The sequence below is a fragment of the Canis lupus genome, chromosome 10 (genome assembly GCF_011100685.1).
Source record: "Canis lupus familiaris isolate Mischka breed German Shepherd chromosome 10, alternate assembly UU_Cfam_GSD_1.0, whole genome shotgun sequence".
In the NCBI taxonomy this organism is placed as follows: Eukaryota; Metazoa; Chordata; class Mammalia; order Carnivora; family Canidae; genus Canis; species Canis lupus.
The window spans coordinates 26,487,939-26,510,819 of record NC_049231.1 but is presented as its reverse complement, the minus strand read 5'-3'; the positions used below and the strand labels follow the sequence as shown (position 1 = coordinate 26,510,819).

The 22,881-nt window shown below is 50.9% G+C and overlaps 2 protein-coding genes across 4 annotated transcripts; both read left to right on the top strand.

Moving 5' to 3' along the window:
* The first annotated feature begins 672 nt into the window (after nt 1-672).
* Nucleotides 673-15,237, top strand: MIEF1 (mitochondrial elongation factor 1). Of its 3 annotated transcripts, none has more exons than XM_038550506.1 (5): nt 673-862; nt 9,668-9,818; nt 10,760-10,937; nt 11,144-11,406; nt 11,762-15,237. In XM_038550506.1, the coding sequence occupies exons 2-5, from the start codon at nt 9,675-9,677 to the stop codon at nt 12,566-12,568; spliced, it is 1,392 nt and encodes a 463-aa protein (XP_038406434.1). In that variant the 5' UTR covers nt 673-862; nt 9,668-9,674; the 3' UTR covers nt 12,569-15,237. The 3 variants fall into 3 exon arrangements, with proteins under 3 accessions (XP_038406434.1, XP_038406433.1, XP_038406432.1); XM_038550505.1 differs by lacking the exon at nt 673-862 and adding an exon at nt 2,589-2,723; XM_038550504.1 differs by lacking the exon at nt 673-862 and adding an exon at nt 2,751-2,942.
* Nucleotides 15,238-18,452: 3,215 nt separating this feature from the next.
* Nucleotides 18,453-20,597, top strand: ATF4 (activating transcription factor 4). Its single transcript, XM_038550503.1, has 3 exons — nt 18,453-18,666; nt 19,275-19,592; nt 19,686-20,597. The coding sequence occupies exons 2-3, from the start codon at nt 19,367-19,369 to the stop codon at nt 20,510-20,512; spliced, it is 1,053 nt and encodes a 350-aa protein (XP_038406431.1). The 5' UTR covers nt 18,453-18,666; nt 19,275-19,366; the 3' UTR covers nt 20,513-20,597.
* The last annotated feature ends 2,284 nt before the right edge of the window (nt 20,598-22,881 follow it).

Genomic DNA, 22,881 nt, shown 5'->3' with positions numbered 1-22,881 from the left:
TTGGCCTCCCTGGGCGCCACGGAGATGCTGGGGGAGGGGACCCTCGGATTCCCTAAGACGTGGGCCTGCCCTCGAATCTAGTGAGCGACAGAGAAGCAAACGGATAAATTAAATCACACTGCCTGGTAAAGAACTGGTGTCGATAAACATTTTGTTGGTCAAAGGGTTAGGAGCTCCAACAGTACTGTGCGGACATCTGTGCGCGGCCCTGGGGAGGCGTCTGTGTGGGTCACCTGATGGGGAAGGTGCTAGAAAAGACTTCCGCAGGGGACATCTGAGGTGAGCCTTCCAGGATAGGAGCTGGCCAGAAGCCAAAGGGCCCGGGGGGCAGGAAGAGCGCGGAGGGGCGCACGAGCTGGACTTGGAGGAGCTTTGAAAGCCTTGAGGGAGGACATCGTTAGTGTCAGAGTCCCCCAGACTCGCGTGGCCCCCGCCCGAGACCCCGAGGCCCGCAGCGGGTGGAGGTCTAGCGGGCGCGGCCTCGCAGCACCGCGCGGCCCCCGGGGTCGTCCGACCCATCCCCGCCCCCCGCTCCGCGGCTCTCCGAGCGGGGGGGGGGGGGGGGGGGGGGGCCCGAACGGCCTCCGCCTGCCTGTCCTTGGTGACGTCACGCGTGGGGGCGGGGCCGCCTAAGGGGGCGGGGCCCGACGAGGCTCCTGGCCCCGCCCCGAGAGAGGCTTCGGCGGCGAAGAACGGAAGTCCTCCCGCCTCCGCCCGCCCCCACGCTCCCTTCAGTCCCTCCCCTCAATTCCGTGCGCAAGGTCGTGTCCCGGAAGTGAAGGGGCCATGTTGGTGGGTGACCCCGGGAGAGGTACCGGGCGAGAGGCGAATCCCGAGGAGTGGTAGCGCGCGCAGTCCGCGGGTGAGTGAGGGGAGGAGCGGGGCCAGGGGCCGGGGGCTCGCCGACCCTCCGCTCAGGGCTGCGGCCGGCGCCCGCCCAGCCTGGCCGCCGGGGGTCTCGCCCCAGACCGCTCTGGTTTTCCCCTGGGAGGCCGCTCCGTGGCCCCGCCGCAGCCTCCCCGGAGGCCTCCCGGGGCCCCGAGCCCGCCTGCCCCAGCCCGGGGTCTCCCCATCCCGCCCCGGCCCGGCCCGGCCCCCCAGGGTCGAGGCAGGAACGGGGAACCAGCCAGGGCTCAGTCGCCCAGTCGCCGAGCGACCCTGTACTAACAGCCTTCGCGTGACAGTCGCCTGCAATCTCATAAAACACTTTTCCTGTTGATTTTCTGGAGTCCTCTCCCACTCCGAGAGGCCCTTGGGGCCGAGGGTCGCTCTTCTCCATTTGATAAAAGGACAGGGACGGTGGCTTGTTCAGGCTCGCGCAGGAAGTCCGTGAGGCCGGACGCTGATGGCCAACTGCCTTTGGGCCCAAAGTTCAGATCTTTTTACCAAATACCTCCCCCATTCAGTCTCGTTTCTTCATATCTGAAATAGACGTAGTGATCATTTTTTCCACCTAGGGACGTTGATTGTTTCATCCAGCTTATTTTGAGGGTGCCTTTTATGTGCTGGGAAAGTTTGTAGCGCACTGCACGATAAGGGCCCAGCAAATGGTAACTACAGAGGCATGCGAGGTGGAGTCGGGAAGGCAGCCCTCCTGTCCAGCGGTGTGCCTGTGGGCAAGTTATTTCTCCCTGGGAGCTTCACCGTCCTCACTTAAAATGGGGATAATGACCCTGGGTTTGTTGATAGAATGAGATGCGACATTCTGTGGGATGTGCTTGGAATAGGCTTGGTTTATAGTAAACACTCAGTAGGCGTTCATTGTCATTGTTAGGAGCCCTGGCCACCTTCGAGGTTCCTGAATTTAAGTGTAGTAATGGATGATAAAGCATTTTACAAATGCCACTCTGTACCTGTATAAAGGGTTCATCGTTACTGAAAGAAGACGTTGGCAATGGATGTGTAATGAAATCTAATATTTATTGAGTACTTACAAACCAGGCCAGGCCCCACTAGAAGTAGCTATCCCTGATAGAGTGCTTAGTATGTGCCAAGCACTAATCTGAACACATTTATATACATTAACTCATTTAGTCCTCATACCAACCATATGGGCAGAATGCAGTCTTAATCCTCATTTTATAGATGGAGAACTGAGGTTGAGAAACTTTCCCAAGGTAATCATCTCCTGAGTGGTGGTGCTAGGATTCCAGTATGGCTGAGAGTCCTTGCCTTCAGCCACTCTAGACCACCCCTTGTGGCCAAGTTCTTGTATAGAGGCTCTACGTGCATTATCTCACGCAGTTCTCAAAATAACCCTAGGTGGTAGGTACTCTTTAACATAATATCTCCATTTTGCAACTAAGGAAGCTGATGCTCAGAAGGGTTAAGTACTTTGCCTAAAGTCATGTGGCTGGTAAATGTCAGAGCCGGGATTCAACTCCTGGCCCTTCAGCATAACTGTGCTTAATCTAGGAGAGGGGATTGAGAGGCTGGGGTCTGCTCCTAGACCTGCCACTAAGTACAGTGTGACCTTGGGGGTCCCTGAGACCCAGATTAAGAACTCCTGAATTTTAGATCATCTCGATCATCCCTTCCATCATTAATTCTGATTCTAGGCTTCTATTTTTTCCCTTCTGCTTATAGCGTGACGCCCAGCCCCTGCCTGTCCCCCATGGCCCCATGGAGCCGAGAGGCGGTGCTCAGTCTGTACCGGGCCCTGCTGCGCCAGGGTCGTGGGCTTCGCTACACTGATCGAGACTTCTACCTTGCCTCCATCCGCCGTGAGTTCCGGAAAAATCAGAAGCTAGAGGATCCTGAGGCCCGGGAGAGGCAGCTGGAAAAGGGCCTAGTCTTCCTCCACAACAAATTGGGGGGGATTATTTAGGATCCTCTCTTTTCCCCTTTCATCCTAATTCCAAGGGAAAGAGGACAAAGGTGTCTTCCGTAGACACTCCTGCTCTTTCCCATCCCTACCTCACAGATGCTGTAAGAAGCCTCAGGTAGGTAGACACTTAATCCTATAGGTTTCTTTTTTCCCTTTTCTTGACTTGTCTTTTCTTTCTCTTTCTTTTTTTTTTTTTTTTTTTTGTGCAAGGGACCAGGAGAGAGGACCCTTTCTTTTTTTTTTTTTTTTTTTTTTTTTTTTTTAAATTTTTTTTTATTTATTTATGCTAGGCACACAGTGAGAGAGAGAGAGGCAGAGACACAGGCAGAGGGAGAAGCAGGCTCCATGCACCGGGAGCCCGATGTGGGATTCGATCCCGGGTCTCCAGGATCGCGCCCTGGGCCAAAGGCAGGCGCCAAACCGCTGCGCCACCCAGGGATCCCCCAAGAGGACCCTTTCTTTTCAGTGACCATAGTCTTTTATCATTAGAAATCATTGGAGGAAATACAGACATTAACAGAAGTATGTTTCCTTATTGAGAAAAAATAGGCCCTGCATTTCAAGCCCCACCAGAGCAAAATTATTAGCACCATTTTATTTCATGGAACATTTTACCTATGGAAATGTTAGAAAAGATTGGTTAAAACTATTAGAGTTCAGTTCTAGGCTGGCTCATTCTCAAGTGGATTCAGTTACCTTGTGAGTGTGAGATCACACTCTCCACACATAACTAGATTCTGTTACAGCACAGTTGATAAAGCAAGCATAGTGTGTAGGCTGCAAAGGACCATGTCTGGGTTCAAATCCTGGCACTGCTGCTAATAGCTGTGGGATTTAGGGCAAATCACTAGACTTTTCCAGGCCTCCATTTCCTCATTTGTAAAATGGAGAGAATAATACCTACTGTGTCCAGTTATTTTGAGAATTAAATGAGACTGTGCACACATAGCACTTGGAATGGTGCTTAGTAAGTGGTATGTTAGCTCTGTTCACTCCTGATAGCAGTGTTATCAAGAAGTCCCACTGTAACCCAATGAGTATATTTAATTCAGCATCTTTTCCAGACGGCCTTCTATGGCCCTGGCATTCTGGCAGGCTCTGGGATATAGATGAATGGATATGGTCCTTCAAGGGACTCAGTCAAATGTGGAGATCAACAGAAGTAATGCCAGTGGGAGCAGCTCTGTACTAGAGGGTCATATCAAGAGCTTGGGGACAGGATTCTGTGTGAAGTAGGGTGGTGGTGGGGAATCAAAGGTCATAGGTGGCTGTGGAAAAGGGGGTGCTTAAAGACTACCTCAAATGAGAAAAGTATGCTGGGCAAATGCGGTGGAAACGGCATTTGGTGGTCGAAACATGAGTCTGCCTTGGCTGGAATGACACACCTGTAAGCCAGGGGGCCAGTGTTGAGCCTAGGCCATGTCTGCAAAGACACCGACTCTCCTATTGAAGAGACAGTGACATCTGAGAGGAGGGGGACTGTCACAGCTGCAGAAAGCAGGGGCAGGGCATGAAAGAGGGATTGTGGCAGTAGCAGTGTGGAGAAGTTAGGGAGAGTTGGGGAGAGGCAGCGGATCTGGCCAGGTGACATGGAGCCCTGGAGGCAGTGGGGTGGCTGCCCAGAAGTGCGATGGAGAAGGGCTTGGAGACCTGTTGGCTGAGGCTGGAGGAGGAGAAAGGGAAATGAAGACTGAGGGGGAAGGCTTGCCAGCTGGGTGAGGGTGCTGTTTTCTTAATCGAGAGGGAGAGTGGGTCGGGGGTGCAGGGAGCCTTATGTAATGGCTTTTGGTTCTCTTCAGCCAGTTAGGTTGACTGGCCGGCTGGCCTTCAGCAGTGGCAAGCCCGAGGAGGGGTGATGCCCATGGGAGCCTGCCTGCACAGGACAGGGTAGTGTTTCTGAAAGGGAACTAGTGAGTTACTGAGTCTTTGTATCCTTAATCTAGTTTGACTGGGAATGGGGTTACAAATTGCCATCATCACCTCCTAAAAACACCAGAAATAACCCCGTGGTGTTAATAGCTCATTTGTGCAACAGATATGTACTATGTGTCAAACATTGCTGACCCTGGGGACATCACAGTGAATGTGCCAAAATGCCTCCAAGAAGTTTCTGGTCTCCTGGTTAATAGGTGACACGAGCAGGCGGGGTTGCAAGCTACTTAGGACTCCTTTAAACTACTTCTCCCCAGCATCATAAGTTCTAGGTTCCAGTCTTGGCTGCATAGCTTGCTTACCTGATAACCTTGGGCCAGTTACTTAACCTCTGCCTCAGTTTCCTCATGCATTAAGTTGGAGGTAACACTATGACAGACTTCATGGTGGTGGTGGTGTGAGGATATGTGTAAAATGCCCAGCACATAGTACAAACTCAGTGCATGGTAGCTAGTCTCATGTGTACTCAAGCCAGGCAGGTTTAAGTGCTACGACTTTTTCAAGTAAAGTAAGTTGGAACTTGTATAGTTCTGTACTGTCATCCAAGGAAGCTGCTGGGCCCCCCTTACTCCTCATCCCCACTACATTGGGGTAATGAGTATTTCTAGTCCCGTTTGTGTATCTGAGTAGACAGGTTAGAAACTTGCCTGAGACTCTCCATCTCCCGCCTCTTTCTCCTCCTCCTTTGTCATCTTTTTAAAAAATATTTTAACCATATTTTAGTGTACAGTTCAATCGTGTTAAGACTGTTCACATTGTTCTGTCACAGAGCTACAGAACTTTCATCTTGTGATACTGAAACTCTATACCCACTCAACAACAGTGCTCCTTCTTGACTGCACTGAGGAGCCAGCCCCCCCACACACACACAGACCGGGTGGATTTCTGTCTCCCAGTAGGCAAGTAGCTCAGCTGAACCTGAGTGGATAATGTACAGTGGATAAGCAGTTTCAACTGGAACAAAGTAGTTTATTTTGTTTTGTTTTGTTTTAATTTATTTATTTTATTTTATTTTATTTATTTTATTTATTATTTTTAAAGATTTTATTTACTTATTCATGAGAAACACAGAGAGGCAGAGACAGGAGAGAAGCAAGCTCCGTGCAAGGAGCCCAATATGGGATTTGATCCCGGTACTCCGGGATCACGCCCTGAGCCGAAGGCAGACGCTCAACCGCTGAGCCACCGAGACGTCCCGAACAAGGTAGTTTTAGAGCAAGAACTTTTATCTCCCCTTTGAATCATGGAAGCAGTCTCCTCTCCCAGGTCACCTAGTTTTGACATAGGCTGGTCCTTGGATGGAGGGGCACACATTGCACTAGAGTAGGAAAAGCCTTCTCTCAGGTCTGCCCAACTTAATAGTTTTGGTCCCAAGCCCAGAATACAATCAATGTGCCTTTTAGAGGTCATTCTTAGCTCTGTCTCAGAAGGAAGAATGTAACTCAGAAGACAGTCTGGATTGCTGACTGCCTTCTGGAAGCTGACTTTTTGTTCTGTGGATGGAAATCGTAAAAGACTTAATGATAGCCAGTATTTTTGGAGTACTTTTACAGTTTATAAAGTGTTCACATATAGTGTTCTTTTTAAAATATTTTATTTAAGAGAGACAGGAAGAGAGAGCACAAGCCGAGGGAGGGGCAGAGGGATAGAGAAGAGCAGACTCCCTGCTGAGTAGGGATTCCCGACTTGGGACTTGATCCCAGGACCTTGGGATCATGACCTGAGCTGAGGGCAGATGCTAACCAACTGAGCCACCCAGACACCCTACATATAGTATTTTTGTAGATGTTTTTTCTTCGTTACAATCTCCTGATTCAGGCCATGCAATTATCCCCTTTTCATAGCTGGGTGATGAAGTAACTTATGGACATCATCCAGCTAATAAGTCAGGCTCAAGGGCAAGTACTCATCCTCAGGATTTCCGGCTTGAAAACTTAGGGTCTTTTCTGTTATGCTGCATCACTGCCTTGTTCTTACCAGTCATCAGAGGGGCCCAGGACTAAACAGCTCAGGGAGGCTTCTTCTGGCTTTTGCTTGGGGGAAGGATGTCTCCTGGTCCTGCTGCATCACATTCAAGGAGGTGCCTGCGTCCAGTGGTTCTCTGTCTCATAAGTACATCAGTAAAATTTCTTTGGTTGTTTTTTTTTTTTTTTAATTTTTTTATTTATTTATGATAGTCACAGAGAGAGAGGCAGAGACACAGGCAGAGGGAGAAGCAGGCTCCATGCACCGGGAGCCTGATGTGGGATTCGATCCCGGGTCTCCAGGATCGCGCCCTGGGCCAAAGGCAGGCACCAAACCGCTACGCCACCCAGGGATCCCTCTTTGGTTGTTTAAAAAAAAAAACCACACACACACAAACAGTGGTTATTGTTATGTGTGGGGAGCTTTGTAAAGTTCTCCTTTGTCTTGATTGGATTGCTCTGCCTTGGCTCAGTTAGATCTGCTCCATCTCTGTCTCAGTGGCCGCTGCAGGGAGGATGAGTAGGGTTCTCGTCTGACTCCACCTGTAATATAGCTTAACTCTTCTCCTTAGCCTTGCTTGCTCTCTGCATATTATGAAGTGGAATGTTGGCCATGTAGACTCTCATTATGTCCCTAAACCTGAAGCTTCTACTGACTGTGGGAGGTAGAGAAAAGTGCCACCATGGTTGTTGTGAACTAGAGTTAGGGAAGAGTATTTTAGGACTTGACCGTGACTCTTCCTTAATAACTCAACTGCTGGGGATCCCTGGGTGGCGCAGCGGTTTGGCGCCTGCCTTTGGCCCAGGGCGCGATCCTGGAGACCCGGAATCGAATCCCACATCGGGCTCCTGGTGCATGGAGCCTGCTTCTCCCTCTGCCTATGTCTCTGCCTCTCTCTCTCTCTCTCTCTGTGACTATCCTAAATAAATAAAAATTAAAAAAAATAAAATAAAATAAATAACTGCTGGCATAAGTAGAGTCAGAAATCTTTCTTTCTTTCTTGGGGAGGGGGAGGATAGAGGCAAGGGGCAGGATAGGTAAAGCCAGGAATACCCAGTTGCAATGCTATTAGAAGGAAGGTTACTTACGCTGAAAAAGGCATCCAGGTATCCTATCTGTCTCTCCTCCTGTTCTGTGTGTGTTGGGACCCTGAAAGGCTTGCAGTTGGTTTTCCCTGTGTAATTCCTAGTGAACTGGACATGGGAGGTAGGGAAGAGTATAGTGGTGGTAAGAGCAGTACTCAGATCTGAACCATTTTATCTACGTGGGGCTTAGGGTTCTAACTTCCTGGAAAATGGGCTTATTTGGGGACTTGGGGAACTTAGGTTGGGATGACTCTATTTGCCAGGAAGCAAGTATGTGCTCACTTTAACTTGAACACCATATGAGAGGCCAACCTCTTTGCTGTTAAGCCCATGAGCTCCTTCTTAGGTAACCACATTTTTAGTTCATCTTCCAAGTGCATTTGGGCAGATGCTTTTTTTTGTTTCTTATTTCCTCCATTAACACCCAAGTCCAAAAAAAAAAAAAAAAAAAACCACCCAGGTCCACAGTGTCCTTGGTGTATAGCATATTCTCAGTGTCACAGTACCAGCCTCACCTGAGCATCCTGTAGTCCCCTGAACACTTTTTCCAAGAAGGAAAGCATTTGTCAAGTGGGAGTGTCCACAGAGAGTTATTTTTCCCTTTGGACCTTTCTCATATATGGACCTGATATCTCTGCACTGGAGCGAGGTTCCCCCATTAGCCTGTGAACTCTTTGCTGCTCATGTGGTGCCATGTGGTACTGTAAGTAAGGGGCACAGGGGATGTAAGCTCATTCAGCGAAAACCTTCCCTCGGGTAGGCCACAGGAGCCGCAAGAGGGGGATGTCTGACAGGTATGCCAGCCTAGAGCCCAGACCCTAGCTTCTCTTCTCCCACGTGGGCCACCTCTGTGAGTTCCAGAACATAGAAGGGTGGCGACACCCTTCAGACAGTGCCCAGCCCAGAGCAGTCACTTGGTTGCTCAGTGAATGCCAGTCAGTGTCCCTTTACATCCTTTATTTATTTCCATTGATCCCCACTACAGTTTGGTCCATGTTATTTTGTAGGGTGTCCCGTCCCCTCCCCACCCCGCCCCCGCAGAAAGTACAATAGTAGTTTGCTGTGGGTAAGGGTAGACATGATGCAGTAGGAAAAGCGTCATAATACTAGGATCCTAGAGTCCTGAGTTCTTGAAATGGCTCTGCCATTCCTTGTCTCTGGGACCTCTGACAAGTCACCTCTCTGTGTGTGAAGTGATGGCATGGGACTGGATAAGCATGTTCTTTTCTAATCTATTAGGTTAGACCTTCTCAGGTCTCACCTTATAGGAAGTGGTAGCCAAAGGATCAAAACTCAGTCTATATTCTACTGATGGGAAGGGATAAGGAGAGGGTTGCATTGCATGATTGGGCACTTCACGCTAATATAAGAAAGGATTGATGGTGGGCAGCCCTGGTGGCTCAGCGGTTTAGCACCGCCTTCGGTCCAGGTCCTGATCCTGGAGACCCAGGATCGAGTCCCACGTCGGGCTCCCTACATGGAGCCTGCTTCTCCCTCTGCCTGTGTCTCTGCCTCTCTCTGTGTGTCTCTCATGAATAAATAAATAAAATCTTAAAAAAAAGAAAGGATTGATGGTGAGCTAAGGGTTTCTATTTCTGTAATCTCAGTATATTGGTGGAGAGGTTTTTTTCACAATTAGTGTGATCCCTTCTTCCCCCTTGCATGCAGATAAATCATGGGATGTGGTATCTCTCTCTTAACCTTAGAACTTGCAGTGCTAGAGGCAGGAAAATTTGGATTGCTGGAATTCACAGAACACCCTGTACTTGTTGGGGGCTGGCCTGATGCGGGGGAGTGGGGGGAGGGATGGCTCTTGAGCTCCCAGGTGGTGATGGATGTGTTCTGCCTTTGTCCTTAGGTGAGCTATGGCAGGCTCTGGTGAGCGCAAAGGCAAGAAGGATGACAATGGCATTGGCACAGCCATTGATTTTGTGCTCTCCAATGCCCGGCTGGTGCTGGGGGTGGGTGGAGCAGCCATGTTGGGCATCGCTACACTGGCAGTTAAGCGGGTAAGTGTATGTGCAGCTGGGGTCAGGGGTGGGAGAGGTGGTGAGGCTGTCTCTGCAAAGTGGAGCTGACCTGGAACAAGACTCCCAGTACTGCTAATGGGAGTGTAAGCTGGTAATGTGGCATCATAAGATGAGCCTTTAGGAGAATTCACTAAGTTCACTTCTAGGACTTTGCTCTCAAGAAATCATTGGATACACAAATAAATAAATCTATGCCAACGAGTTAAAAAAAAAAAAAGGCAAATAACCAAAATATTTTTCCTTAATTACCTTATTTAAAATAGCAACAGTCCCACCACATATATATTTCCTACTTCTCTTTCCTACTTTATTTTTCTTAATACTTATTCTTTCTGCATACCTCACGTTTAACTTGTTTATTATATATTAGCTATATCCTTCCGCTGGACTGGAAACTCCATGAGGGCAGGGGTTAGGTCTCTTTGGTTTATTTATTCTGTGTGCCTAGAACTGTGCCTGGCACACAGTAGCCATTCGGTATCTGTTAAGTAAGTGAATCCGTGTTCAACATTAACAGTACATTAACGTTCATAAGGTATAATGTTATATAGTCAGAAAAGGTACCATAATGTTGAATACTGGTTTGTTTTTAGTGGCATGGGGAAATGATAAAAGTGATCAGTGAAAAAAATTCAGTTCCAAAAATATATATGGAGTTGGATCCTAATTATATAAATACATATTTCTGGAAAGAACTGGACCAAAATATAGTTATATCTGTGTTGTGACATTATGGTAAAATTGGTTTGTTACTTGTATCATTTAGTATTTCCTGAGATTTTCCACATGCAACAAAGTATTCCATAATCTAGAATAAAACAAAGTTATTGAAAAATAGTGGTTGAACTCCCGAGGGCAGAGCTGCTGGGAAGAAGGGAAACGGGAAGGAAGCTACCTATGCCGGTCCTCTGCTATTTCAGATGTACGATAGGGCAATCAGTGCCCCTACCAGCCCCACCCGCCTGAGCCATTCAGGGAAAAGGAGCTGGGAAGAACCGAACTGGATGGGTTCCCCCCGGTTGCTGAATAAAGACATGAAGACAGGCCTGAGCCGGTCCCTACAGACACTTCCCACAGACTCCTCAGCCTTTGACGCAGGTGAGGGAAAGGTTGTTCCCCCTCTAGGACTTCTCTGGGCTCTCAGTACCACGCCTGACTTCAGCAAACATTTCTTGAGCACGTGTGTGCCAGGCACTGTGCTGGCACTTGCCTGTTGTGCCGGGCCCTTCTTCCTGGGGCCGAGGCAGCTGTGGACTAAGCAAGCATGGGAAGAGCTCACATGCCTCTCTCTCTTGCCTTGGCAGATACATTCTGCCCGCCCCGGCCCAAGCCATTGGCCAGGAAGGGCCAGGTAGACTTGAAGAAGTCACGACTCCGCATGTCCCTGCAGGAGAAACTTCTTACTTACTACCGGAACCGGGCGGCCATCCCTGCTGGCGAGCAGGCTCGGGCCAAGCAAGCTGCCGTGGACATATGTGCCGAGCTCCGGAGCTTCCTGCGGGCCAAATTGCCTGACATGCCACTTCGGGACATGTACCTGAGTGGCAGCCTCTATGATGACCTGCAGGTAACAAGGTGGTTCTCGCGAAGGGTAGGGTTGGGTGCCAACCAAGATACTTCTCAAGAGTGCTTTTGGTACAGAAGATCGGTGCCCCAGGCTTGCTGGAAAGACTGAGGTCTTACTGCTTCTGAATTTTGCCCACTGTGATAGCACTTGTTGGGTCATCTTTAACCCATTCTTGTTCTGACAGTCGTGGGTTTAAATCTTCACTTTATTTGAATTGATAATGGTGACCTGAATGAATTTGTAGTTTCCTTTATTATTGGGGGAAAACAAGATGGTGGGACCTGTATTTGGGGATGCTTGTGTCTTGAGCAGTTTAAGTCCCTCAAAAGCTTTTTAAAAAATCCTGCCCCAACAGGTGGTGACGGCTGACCACATCCAACTCATCGTGCCCCTTGTGCTGGAGCAGAACTTGTGGTCATGTATTCCCGGTGAGGACACCATCATGAATGTCCCTGGCTTCTACCTGGTTCGTCGTGAGAACCCAGAGTATTTTCCTCGTGGTAGCAGTTACTGGGACCGCTGTGTAGTAGGGGGCTACCTCTCCCCAAAGACAGTGGCAGACACATTTGAGAAGGTAGTGGCTGGCTCCATCAATTGGCCAGCCATAGGGTCCCTCTTGGACTATGTGATCCGACCAGCACCACCCCCAGAAGCCCTGACTTTGGAAGTGCAGTATGAGCGTGACAGGCATCTTATCATTGACTTCCTGCCATCAGTGACCCTTGGCGACACCGTCTTGGTAGCCAGACCACACCGGCTGGCGCAGTATGACAACCTATGGCGGCTGAGCCTGCGTCCCGCAGAGACGGCACGCCTGCGGGCTTTGGACCAGGCCGACTCGGGCTGCCGATCGCTGTGCCTCAAGATCCTCAAGGCCATATGCAAGTCCACTCCGGCTCTGGGCCACCTCACTGCCAGCCAGCTCACCAACGTCATCCTCCACTTGGCCCAGGAGGAGGCTGACTGGTCTCCAGACATGTTGGCCGACCGATTCCTACAGGCCCTGAGGGGACTCATCAGCTATTTGGAGGCTGGAGTCCTGCCCAGTGCCCTAAACCCCAAGGTGAACTTATTTGCAGAGCTCACTCCTGAAGAAATAGATGAATTGGGATATACTCTCTATTGCTCATTGTCAGAGCCAGAGGTGCTGCTGCAGACGTAGGGCAGGTGGAGGCCTAAGTGGGTGTCAGGTGTCAGACCCTGGCTTCTCCGTTAGAATCACTTGGCTGCATAGTTGGTGCCTCACAGGGTCCCTAGGTGCCTCCTATCTTGCTGGTCATCACCCTGTCACTTCATGCTGATCAGAATGCCATCTCTTTCATCTCCTGTTTTCTCACCATCCCTTTCTTTTTGTTACCAAACACTGTGCTCCTTCTCCTCCCCTCCCCCTTGCTCCAGGCTAATTTTTCTGGAATGAATTGAGAAGGCAGAGCACCGGCCTGAGCTGGTGTTTTGCATTTTGGTCCAACTTTTCTGCTCCTGCCTGCCCTGTCCTTTGGCCTGTTTTTTTATAGTGTCTTCCCTGTCTTTTCCTCTTGGTTTCGCCTTCTCTTGTGCTCTTTCCCCTGGAGCATATCTGCCTCCTCAAGGTGTTGCCTTTTCATTGATCGGCACCGAAGAGTTACGGTTGCCTATTTGCGAGCTGAGCTCCGCAGAGTGAGCACTCAGACAGTATTTAGAGTTTCTGGGGGTAAAGGTGGCTGAAGAGCTGCCCTTTGACCCAGGTTCCCAGAGAAGCAGCCCATCTCCCCCGCCTCCCAACCAGCTCATATTCCTAAGTGCTGAGAAGCCCTCACGGGAACACTGTTATTGACCCACACAGGAGTGAGGCTCAATATAAACTGGATGCAAAGTTGCTTGGAGATTGTGTTTTTTAGTGGCCATCAGTGAGAGTGCAGTGGGAGAGCCGGCAGCAGGGAGGAGGGCCTAAGGAAGGGTGTGTTTGCCTCACTCTTGGCTGGCCCAGATCAGCACTACCTTGTGGAGGAAGACGAGGGAGGGGGCTGTTGGGATGGTACCTCTGCCCAAATGCTGTTTGTCCACCCCTTCCTCGCCTTATTGCCAATTAGGATGAGACCCTCAGGGACACAGCCTCTGTGGTAGAGGCTGAAGGGAGGGTGACAGGTGGCAAACGGCTGAAAAACCCAGTCACCTGTTGAGGCTTGGTGACCATGTTTCTTCCCCACGAGGCCCTGCCTTCTCAGGCCCCCAGCCTGTTCATTCCCTAGTGTCTGCCACAGGAACATGAGGAGGGTGTGCTCCACTTTCCAGGCACCGCCGGAGGCCAGAGGGCAAGCAGACATGCGCTGACCTCTTCCCCGTCCTGTCTCACCCCGCACATGGGGAGACTGGTGCTACCAAGGAAGAGGGCACATGGGTAAAACTCGGAGGAGGGGAGGCGGCTTCCTGCGCTCCCTCTGCTTTCCTGCTGCTAAGTCAAAAGTTTCCTGAGGGTGAGGAGGAGCGTTTCATACACCACCTTGTTCTGTGCTTTTTTTTTCCTGTTCGTGGCAAGAAGCCAATAATAATTCTGTTTTTGATCTGCCCATCCAGTATTTTGTTCTCCCATCAAGTTTTATTATTTTTTCTCTTTGTACTACCTCTCCATCAGCGAGATTCTGGTGAAGCTCTCCGCAGCTGTCTCATTCCTACCCAGTGACAGCAGCAGGAAATGATTCTTTAAATAGCATTGAAACCTCAGCTACCCTTTGAATTTAGGGTAGAGATTCCTGTCCCCTTTTTGTCATGGATGAGGAGGTTGCAAACTAGGGTTAACCTTGGCTGTATTTGGAAAATTTTCCTCCTTCTTGCAAGGTTCCTAAAGTGGTTCATTTGTCATTTGTATGAAACTATTGAGAGAATGAAAAAACCGAAAGCCTGGAACTCTTCTCCATCCTTGGCTGTTCATCAGAATCAGTTTAAAGAAAATCTCTGTGCCTGAGTGCTACATGAAGTGACTGGCATAGAGGTACAGGGCTGAACCTGGCATCCATCGGAGGGAAGGGAGAAAGGAGAAGGGAGGTTGCAAAAGCATGGGTTAGTCTTCATTGAGAGAAAGGATCTCATTTCCCTAATGTATTACAGAACCTAGTTTTCCCAAGCTGCCATCTTTGACCAAATTCCATATAAAACATTGGAAGGAGAGCTGAAAGAATGGTTTTAAAGACTTAAGTCTCCAATTATCAAAGCCAGGTGTAATTGTGATTTGAAATTATCTCCTTTCTTAAAGAGTATCTTCCTAAGGTCATCTCTGTCTCTTAACTAGGTTTCACAAAACCAAAAACCGTAACTTTCCATTTCACAAGCCAGAACCACCTGGAAGTCCTCAGAACTAGGAGCAGTGGGAGTTCTTGGCTCTGGTCCTGGCAGGTTTGCTGACTGAGACTGGGCAAGCCTTGTAAAACATGGAAGATAGTCCAGTGCTTTGAGATTCTTGGATGGAAGAGGGTAACATTTTGCCCAACCTCTACCGTCCCTCCGTGCCCACCCCCTACCCAATATTTTTAATCTTCAGGGAAGGATGTTGTGTCTTTCCCTGCAGTTCTGCCTTTCTAGTCAGTAACTCTCACCTTTGCCTGAAGTAATGGCATCTGCTCCTACTTCTCCATTTTGACATTTTCTTCATCATCTAGGTTAGCAAACCGTGAGTTAGCCGAATGCTTAAAAAATACATTCATTGTCTTGAAAGCCTAATCAATTCCAAAGTGTATTTTGTTTTTTTCCCTGTTGCCCCTTCCTAAAAAAATGAGTTCAGGATAACAGTATTTTATATGCTTGGTTGTGACTTTTTTTCCCCCTCAAATAAATAATCAAAAACTAATGTTTGGAAAAGCTGTGTTGAGGCCTGTAGTCTTTCCGCTTGGGTCTCAGCCCCTGGTGGTCTCCCTATTCATACTCCAGATTAGCTGATTTTGTTCCCTCGTACTCCATTCAAGTTGAGATTTTTTTTTAAAAAGATTTAAGAAAGCACAGCAGGGGGAAGAGCAGAAGCAGAGGGAGGGTGGTCAAGCAGATTCCCTGCTGAGCGGGGAGCCTGACACAGGGCTCAGTCCCAGGACCCTGAGATCATGACCAAAAGTTGGTGTGTGGTGTTTTTTGTTTTGTTTTGTTTTTAAAGTAGGCTCCACACTCAGCATGGAGCTCAACACAAGGCTTGAACTCAGGACCCTGAGATCAAGAGCCAGATGCTTAACTTACTGAGCCGCCCCACCCCCCCAGGCACCCCTTGAAAACACATGGTTTTTGACAAGAAATCAGCTTCAGGATCACAAGGTCCTGGAGAGGCCCCAGGAGGGGCTCTGGAAGTAGAGAACCCTATATGTGTCTTAGTCCTCTGCCATGGCGTACCTTCCTTGATACTGTGACCCTGGCTGAAAACTTCTGCTCACAGGGTTGGTTAGCACAATGCCCTTCCTGCTAAAAGCTCAAGGCCAAAGAGAACCATAAGGACACTTAGTAGAGCTGTCAGCTGTGGCCCTTTCAAACACTGCTGATTCTTAAGTGGCCAAAACGCCAGATGTGGGTTCTGAGGCTGTGTCTAATGTGTTTACTTTGTCATTCGGATCACCCTGTAGTCTTTAAATTCTTGGTCTCTGAGGCCGAGTCCACAACTTGCCTTCCAGTCACTTGCCTGCCCTTTAGTAGCAGTGGATACATTCAGCTGGTAGATCTGGAATCCATCACTGGTCTTTCTGTCCCACCTTGGCTAGGTCTACACAGAAGCAGCTTAGCCCTGAGACCCGGACAACTGCTATCTTTTTTCTCCTTGAGGGAGGAAATAAAGCTGGGGAACTTGAAGTCCTTCCACAGCATGGAAAGAAAAAAATAAAAGTCTCCTTTCCAACAGCTTTGGCTTCTGTGTGTGGTATGAAACATTTTCCTCTGGGACTGGTACTGCTTTTCCATTTTCAGCCAGGCGAACCTTTGAAGTGCTTGATCTAGGTCTCCATGATGGCATGGATAGGATAAGCTACCACTGGAATCGTTCATCTCTGACCTCTGCAGTGTCAAAACCGGGGCAGTGTTATTTTCTCAACCTTCTGCATGTCTGTAAGGAGGCACTGGCAGGTCTGCTACAGCAAGAGGAGAACATGCCCTATGGTCCTTAGTTACACCTTGGAAGAGCTGTGTAATGGCTCAGGGATACTTCCTGTCTTTGCACCGAAAGACTAGACAGCTTCTTTATATCTTGACATTTGCGATTCTCCAAGACAGTAGAAGAATCATACTTGACCCAGCATGTACCAGTCGTTGCTGGTTTCATCTCAGTAATAGGTGGCCCTTGAAGAAGCAGGATGATGTAAGAAAGATGTGGAGTGGGAACGTCAGGATCAAAAGACCGGAGTTCTAATAATGATAGTAATAGGCAACCATTTATGAAGCACTTCCCAGCACTTCGCTTGGCGCTTTCTAAATATGATTTTCATTCTAAGGATGAGGAGACTCATAATTAGCCTCATTTTACAGATGAGGGAACTGGCTCAGCAAGGATAAACTGCTTAACCAAAATGTCTCAGCTACTAAATAGCAGAGCCAGGATCCTTTGGGGTTTGCTTCTAAAATCTGAGGCCTGACCCATGCCTCCACTGGCAGCTGTGTGGCTTTGGGCCACACACCTCCCATTAGTTCTCAGTTTGACCTTGTAAAGAAATCGTTGGGCTGGCTAGTGAGTGGTCTGTAGTTATCAAGGACAGTGTCCGCCCCCCCCCCCCCCCCCCCAATTTTTGACCTCACAGCCCTCCTACAGTTCTATGGCCCACTAAAACGGAGGCAGAAACTCCAAGGTTTCTGCCCTCCAGGGGCCTGAAGGAGACGGAGGATAGTGGAGACCTTTCCCGGCACTCTTCACAGCTCTCCGGTGGAGAGCAAGTTGCAGGCCTTGACCTGGACCGCCGCTTCCAAACACGAACCTCCAAACCTCCGTGAGTGGGCGTGGGTGCTCAAGATTCTCCCCCCACCAGGTTGCAGAATTGGGAGAGGGACAGATACCAGTTTAACAAAATCTCTTAGGGGAACTGCATCTGTATAAACCAAAAGAAGTTCCCTGTGATAGACTGCATACTTTTAACAGAAACGTTTTGGCAGGCCGGTATGCGAGAGTCACTAACTGGGCTAGATTGTGCACCTTCCCGACCGGACTGGAGAGTTCACGGGAAGGACGCGGCGTTGGCCCCTGACGGTGTGTGGGGAGCGTTTAGAACCCGACTGAGGCCCTCAGTCTCCCCTTTCAGCTACTTCGGTGCTTGCGTGTGATGAAAACGCACCCGAAATTCCACTTCCTTTTGCCTAGTTTCATCTCGGGCCTGAACTTGGGTCTCTAATTCGGAGCTGGACGGAGGGTGGCAGGAAGGGACCACAGGGGCCAGGGCCTGATGTCGCCGTTTGGGACTCCTCGGGCTCCAGAAGCCCGGGGGAGGAGCCAGGGTCGTCTCGGACAGCCTCGCGTACGCCAGGCTCAAGAAGCCACTACAGAGCGGATTCACCGAGACGCGGCCACGGAGGACACAGCCCGGCGGCGGGAACCCCGCTGGCCGCTCCGCCCCTTCCCGCTCGGACCCGGCCTCCCGCTCGGAGCGGCCCGCCCATCCCGGGGTCTGAGCCAATAGGAAACCGAGATATATATGACTCACCATGTCTAACCAATCAGCTCGACGCTCGCTCTCCGCCAGCATCTCGCGCGATAACCAGGCGGCCTCTGACTTCACAATAAAAACCTTCCTTGAGGTGAAAGACTTCTCTCCCCGCCCCCCAGGCTGACGCCGGAAGCGAGGTGTGTCTGAGGAATCCCTCCGCGCTCCCGGCGGCAGAGGGAGGAGAGGCTCTTTGATCTTAGTAGCCTTGCAAAGTAGCGCGCCTTTTTCCTTTCTCGAGACGTTGGAAGTAACAACTCTTCTCTTCACAGCTACGCCGTGGACCTAAAAGTCGCTGGTCGGACACGATAGGGGCGTCGGATCGCGAAGACGGGTGGGTGGGAGGCGCGGGTCACGTGACCGCGGCGGAAGGATGTGCGGTGTGATGCGTCCTCATAGAGGCAAAGTCTATAAAGGACCCTCGATCGGCGCGGCGCGGCCATTTCCCTTCCTCCCGCCTGTAGATGTAGATCCCTGTGGCAAGCGTGCGCCTTCCCTCCTCCAATCCCCCAGGGTCCGCGGCCGCCATGGCGTATTAGAGGCAGCAGTGCCTGCGGCAGCATTGGCCTTTGCAGCGGCGGCAGCAGCACCAGGCTCTGCAGCGGCACCCCCCAGCGGCTTAAGCCATGGCGTAAGTACGGGGCCGCCCGCGCCGTGCTCCCCCGGGTCGGCGAGGGCAGTCGGCCCGCCTGGGCGCGGCCTGCGGCGGGGCGGGGCGGTGCCGCGTAGGGGGAAGCGGCTTTACGAGCGCCCGGGACGCGTGGCCCCTGTTTGGGTGTCCTCGAGACGCCGACGCTTCTGGGTCAGGAGAGTGCGGCCCGGCGGGGAGAAGCGAGCCCTCGGCGGCCCCGGCCCCGGCCGCGGCCCCCGACGGCTTCCCGCCCGGCCCCCCGCGAAACGTGGCAGGGGCCAAGATGGCGGCCGGGCAGGGCGGCGGCGGCGCAGCGTGAGTCACGGGCGGCCGTGGGCGGGGCCGGGCGGCCTGGGCCGTATTTGGACATGAGCCGGGCGCGCCTCCTCCGGCGGCGGGGGGAGGAGCGGCCCGGCCCCGAGGGCGTCCATCTTGGGCGGCCCGACGGGGCCGCGGGGAAGGTGGAAGCCATGGCCCCGGGGCCACGTGTCCCCGAGCCTCTGCTCCCGAGTGGAGTTCCAGTCTGGCCGTCCTGCCCCCGGGAGGAAGGGATGAGCTTCCCGGACCGGCCGATGTCGAAGGGGTTTCGGTTTCTGCTTCCGTTTCAGGCTTTTCACGGCATCCAGCAGCAGCGTTGCTGTAACCGACAAAGACACCTTCGAATTAAGCACATTCCTCGATTCCAGTAAAGTCCCGCGACATGGCCGAGATGAGTTTCCTGAGCAGCGAGGTGTTGGTGGGGGACTTGATGTCCCCCTTCGACCAGTCGGGTTTGGGGGCTGAGGAAAGCCTAGGTCTCTTAGACGACTACCTGGAGGTGGCCAAGCACTTCAAACCTCATGGGTTCTCCAGCGACAAGGCTAAGGCGGGCTCCTCCGAATGGCTGGCTTTGGATGGGTTGGTCAGTGCCTCAGACAACGGCAAGGGTGAGTGGGGGTCGTTGGCCGCCGGGTCTGGTCTCCGGGCTGTTGCTGAAGTGTGCGTCTGACCTCTCGGGTTCCTTCTTGACTCTTTTGCAGAGGATGCCTTCTCCGGGACAGATTGGATGGTGGAGAAAATGGATCTGAAGGAGTTTGATTTTGACACTCTGTTCAGTATAGATGACCTGGAAACCATGCCAGATGAGCTTTTGGCCACGTTGGATGACACGTGTGATCTCTTTGACCCCCTAGTCCAGGAGACTAATAAGGAGCCCCCTCAGATCGTGAACCCAATTGGCCATCTCCCAGAAAGTTTACCAAAAACAGACCAGATTGCCCCCTTTACCTTTCTGCAACCACTTCCACTCTCCCCAGGGGCCCTGTCCTCCACTCCAGATCATTCTTTTAGTTTAGAGCTAGGCAGTGAAGTGGATATCTCTGAAGGAGATAGAAAGTCAGATTCTACTGCTTACATTACCGTGATCCCTCAGTGCATAAAGGAGGAAGATGCCCCCTCAGATAATGACAGTGGCATCTGTATGAGTCCTGAGTCCTATCTTGGGTCCCCCCAGCATAGCCCCTCTACCTCCAGGGGCTCTCCAAATAGGAGCCTGCTGTCTCCAGGTTCCCTCTGTGGTTCTGCCCGCCCCAAACCCTATGACCCTCCTGGAGAGAAGACCGCAAAAGTAAAGGTTGAGAAACTAGATAAGAAACTGAAAAAAATGGAGCAGAACAAGACAGCAGCCACTAGGTACCGCCAGAAGAAGAGGGCAGAGCAGGAAGCCCTCACTGGTGAGTGTAAAGAACTGGAAAAGAAGAACGAGGCTCTGAAGGAGAGGGCAGATTCTTTAGCTAAGGAGATCCAGTATCTGAAAGATTTGATAGAGGAGGTCAGAAAGGCCAGGGAGAAGAAAAGGGTCCCCTAGTTGGGGGTGTCAGGAATGTGTGCTTGTACATAGGCTTGCGCTGAAGCTGTGTTGTAATAAATTATTTTGTAGTGAAAGTACTTGAGCTCGTGTGTACCTGGTTTCTTGTCTTAATCTCTACCCTGGTGATGGTGACCAAGTCAAGTGGAGTTGGCTCAATCCTGTTGGGCTCAGGGCCTCCACAGGAGACTCTGGGGGTGAGGCTGTGGCCTCATAAGCCATAACACTGACTAGTCTTGAGTACCCAGGTAAGGCCCCACCTGGGCATACAAGGTTAAATTCCACTTTGAACTCAAGTTCTGTAAACTCAATCCTGGAACTGCAAAGAAAAGGTCTTTGGGTTTTTCTTGGAATGGACTGTTAAAGGAGTTTTAAAGAGATGCAGAAATTCTTAGCCAGTGCTGGGCTCAAAGGCTGGCAATCTGACCAGAGGAATCCTTGCTGCAATTGGTGTGCAGGGCTAGCTCTCCAGGAAGAGCCAGTCTTGACGTTCATTGGAATGGCGATGGGGACACCCAGTGTGGCACCAGGTAGTGTGAGCTTTTTATGTGCTTTCTCCTGGTCCCTGGGGTAACCCTGTGGGGCATTTCCTCTGGGGAAAGTAGGTATGTGAAGGAACCTATGGCTCTTCACCCATTTGGCCCCTCGAAGAGCTTGGAAAACAAGGCATGTGAGGGTCTGTCTGCAAGGTGGGCCTGTGTTTCCCTGATCTGCTTCCCAATGCCCAGCATAGTAAGTGGGAGAGCCAGCCCCCTGTTGGGATGCAAGCAGCGGTGACCCTGATGGGAACATTGCTCTGGGGTGCTGGAGGGGGTGGACGTCTTCCCTTAAGATTGTAGGATTCCTCACAAGGCCAAGAGCCTCCCACATCTTACCGGGGTCTACCAATCGGTATTAAAATATCACAAGATACTCTGCCTTTAAGCTGAACAGTTAACCAGCCAAATATGGGGATTTACTGGTTAGAAAAACAGCATCCCGGTAGCCGGAGTGGCTCAGCAGTTTAGCACCTGCCTTCAGCCAGGGAGTGATCCTGGAGACTTGGGATCGAGTCCCATGTCGGGCTCCCTGCATGGAGCCTGCTTCTCCCTCTGCCTGTGTTTCTGCTGCTCTATGTGTCTCTCATGAGTAAATAGAATCTTTAAGAAAAAAAAAAAAAGCACCCACTCAGCTATACATGTTAATGTTAGGAAAACCAAGTTCTATTCAAAACTAAAGGTTTTAGGTAATCACAATGTGGGACTCAAAACAGGATTCCAGCAGGTGACCCCCAAGTCCTTCTTTGTAAGAAGCACCTCGTTATCCGAGGGAGCTAAGGCCTGGAGTGGTTGAGTGACTGGCCCAGCTACCAGGTGGATTCGGACCCAGGCAGAAGGACTCCAACGTGCACACTTCTAGTCTGTGTGGCCCCAGAATTCCTTACAGACAGGATTATAGGGGAGCCCAGGACATTCATCTTAAAGCTTAGGTGGGGTACTAAGGTGGTTTGTTGCAGGTCAATACGAATGTGGAGGCTTTCTTAAAATCACATTAATTTTTCACACAATCCTACCTGGTGAGGAGCTGGAGGAGAGTGGGGAGCCCGCAGCCACTGCCAAGGGCCCCCACATGCACTGCCATCTGTGATTCTGCTCTGTGCCTCACCTCAGTGTTGTGACCTTACAGAGTTATAGGGGGTTTTTTGTTTGTTTTTTTGTTTTTTGTTTTTTATCCAAGATAGGAAATAAAAATCTACAACTGCAAAAGCTGCTTCCTTGTCCACCCCCAACAGTTCATGCTTTGCACAATCATCCTGGGTCTGGGACATGCGGGGTGAGGGCAGGAGGAGGACACGGAGACTTGAGAGGAAGTGAGACAGCCACCCTGACACATCCAGTGCCAGTGGGACCCTCTCCCCTCAGAGACGGTGGCCCACTCCTCCATTTGACAGAAACCTTTCCCTGGGGTGCCCTGAGGGACAGTGCCTAAGGCCCGGACACTGAGCTATGCCTTTTCCCAGGCCCCTGCAGCTAAGGATTCCCCAAACCCAAAGGCAGGGATGGGATGGGCAGCAAAGGTCCCTGTGGAGCCTGTAGGCTCAGACCACAGACCATGCTCAGCCCTTGCCCTCCTTCACAGTTCCTCGCTGTGCTCCGGCCACGCGGCCTTCCTGCAGTTCTCTGCTAAGCTCATTCCTGCCTCAGGACCTTTGGAGCACTCTGTGCATCCAGTAAGATAAGTCCTCAAAGGTTAGATACTATCTTCCTTATCACCAGCACTTGGTTCCTCTTCCAAGAAAAAAACTTCTTGCTGCTCCCACCACTCCCATGCCTTCGTCCTTGAGCTGCGCCCTCTTGTTTCCCCTCTGGGCACCTAGCCTCTCGCCTCTC

Coding starts and splice junctions, on each gene's coding strand:
- MIEF1 (XM_038550506.1), top strand. CDS start 9,675: ATGGCAGGCTCTGGTGAGCGCAAAGGCAAGAAGGATGACAATGGCATT. Junction 9,819..10,759: donor CTACACTGGCAGTTAAGCGG/GTAAGTGTATGT, acceptor CTGCTATTTCAG/ATGTACGATAGGGCAATCAG. Junction 10,938..11,143: donor CTCCTCAGCCTTTGACGCAG/GTGAGGGAAAGG, acceptor TTGCCTTGGCAG/ATACATTCTGCCCGCCCCGG.
- ATF4 (XM_038550503.1), top strand. CDS start 19,367: ATGGCCGAGATGAGTTTCCTGAGCAGCGAGGTGTTGGTGGGGGACTTG. Junction 19,593..19,685: donor TGCCTCAGACAACGGCAAGG/GTGAGTGGGGGT, acceptor ACTCTTTTGCAG/AGGATGCCTTCTCCGGGACA.